The sequence below is a fragment of the Perkinsus marinus genome (genome assembly GCF_000006405.1).
Source record: "Perkinsus marinus ATCC 50983 genomic scaffold scf_1104296938708, whole genome shotgun sequence".
Classification (NCBI taxonomy): domain Eukaryota; phylum Perkinsozoa; order Perkinsida; family Perkinsidae; genus Perkinsus; species Perkinsus marinus.
Genome location: NW_003213355.1, coordinates 35980 through 37744, shown reverse-complemented (window position 1 = coordinate 37744; position 1765 = coordinate 35980). Strand labels below are relative to the sequence as shown.

The 1765-nt window shown below is 47.5% G+C and overlaps 2 protein-coding genes across 2 annotated transcripts in view; one reads left to right on the top strand and one right to left on the bottom strand.

The window, feature by feature from the left end:
- Pmar_PMAR024382 (hypothetical protein) overlaps positions 1–219 on the top strand; it is a gene marked incomplete at both ends in the record, with an annotated part of 711 nt that extends 492 nt beyond the window's left edge. The window contains one exon of the mRNA XM_002782654.1: positions 1–219. This exon is cut by the window's left edge and continues 4 nt beyond it. Coding sequence (XP_002782700.1) covers positions 1–219 — 219 coding nt within the window.
- Positions 220–1461: 1242 nt separating this feature from the next.
- Positions 1462–1765, bottom strand: part of Pmar_PMAR024381 (26S protease regulatory subunit, putative) — a gene marked incomplete at both ends in the record, with an annotated part of 2204 nt that continues 1900 nt past the window's right edge. The window contains 2 exons of the mRNA XM_002782653.1: positions 1462–1526; positions 1633–1765. Of these exons, the coding sequence (XP_002782699.1) occupies positions 1462–1526; positions 1633–1765 (198 nt within the window). The remainder of the gene's footprint in view (positions 1527–1632) is intronic.

Sequence of the window (1765 nt, the reverse complement as noted above, 5' to 3'; positions counted from 1 at the left end):
TCGACGTTTCTCGCAGGACAATACAATTATATGAGTGGTACTTCGGCTTCGACGGCTACAGCTGCCGGTGTCGGCGCCTTGATCAGTAGCTTGGGAGAAGCTGGTGGAAACTTAACTGAGGTCCTTCTCAAGTCTAAAACAGCTGGTATTCCCAATAATTTCAACCTTACCGATGTCGGGGAGATTGATGCTCTGGGGGCAGTTGAAATCAGCCGATGACTCATCGGCGATGAGAAGCGGTGGACCTTGATCCGGAGAGTCTCGCCCACCTCTAAAGTCCCTATGATTTCTTTATTGATTCGTATCGTCAAGAAGTTGGCTTCAATCGGCCATCTAGCCGCTTACTGGCATCATCAGCATATCTTTCTAGATCTCGAGTAGATCATGAACTCCGTTAAACCTGTTGTCAGGCCATTCATACCAGGCCCGATTTATCTTGACAAGTCCTTTAGTCACAGTCTCCCTACTTTTCAAGAATAGATTTCAGGATTTTAAAATTGTCCATGTGCGTTGTGTTTGAGATGTACCGTTTTTCGTCATCGAAATCGAGAATGTGATGCTACAGGAGTTGATCGGCAAGTAGGCGTTTTCCGGTAGTGACTCGGGCGAGCGTCCTGAGAGTTGGGAAGGCTCTGACAGAGTATGACGCACGCTTGCGGCGAGAGCTACGAGTCTTGCTGTAATGAATGAAGATTGGCGGCTCCCATACCCTTCTTTACGCCCTGCAAGCCAGGGGCCTATATCACAAGCGTCCTTACTAAGGACTAAGGACTCCTTAGATTAGGACGTCTTTACCTAACGTAAGGATGTGCTAAATGAGGATATTAGGAATACTAACGGCAATTATACACAACGTAAAATATTATACAACTACGAATCGAGCCTGGATCGATCGAACACCAATCGTAAACTCTCCCTCGACACCATTTTATACTTGGTATCTCTCTCTCGCTCTCGGCCGTCTTCGGCCAGGCGACAAACCAACAGCTGAGGGCAAGTTGGTTTTTTTTCATCTCGGTCTCAAAGCCTTAATCCTTCTCTCCCAGAGAACTCGGTCCTGAGCATCTCCTCGCGACAGACTCGCCACTCTCAAATCCTCTGCTATGAGATCCATCCAACCTTCCCGCTTTCTCCCGCTTATCTGAGCTCCCAAATGATATGCCGGATCCCACAACAGCAGTCTGTTCACTAGAGATGCGGGGGGTGTTCTAAGGATGTGGCCATACCAACGCAAGCGACGCATTCTAAGGACTATGTGACAATCAGGGCAACCAGACCTTCTCCAGATTTCGCGGTTTGTGGTGTGCGACGAAGGCGATATATGCAACACCCTCCGTATACACTTGTTGTAGAATGCACAGTATTTCTCCGTCTCATCTTTGCTCAGGGCAAAGCACTCGCTAGCATATAATAATATCGAGAATACCACACTTCGGAGAATAATAAACTTCTGTCTCAGGCTTACATCATGCGAGTTCCAAACTTTCTGTAGCCTTGCCATTCTTTGTCCCGCGAGTTGCATGCGCCTACGAATATGGGTTTCATTATCCCGTTTGCCATCGATTATGGCACCGAGGATGCTCAATTTATCAGTGCATTTAATCCTTGACTTTTCCGAGCTGCCTTCCTTACTCTCCAGGTTAATGCACAGTCTCTTGCACTTCTCCGGTGCTATCATGAGATTTGCAATTTTTCCATCCTCCTCGAGATACGATAGTTGACGGTCAGCTCCTTCGATTGTGGAGGCAGGTACTGTAACGTCGTC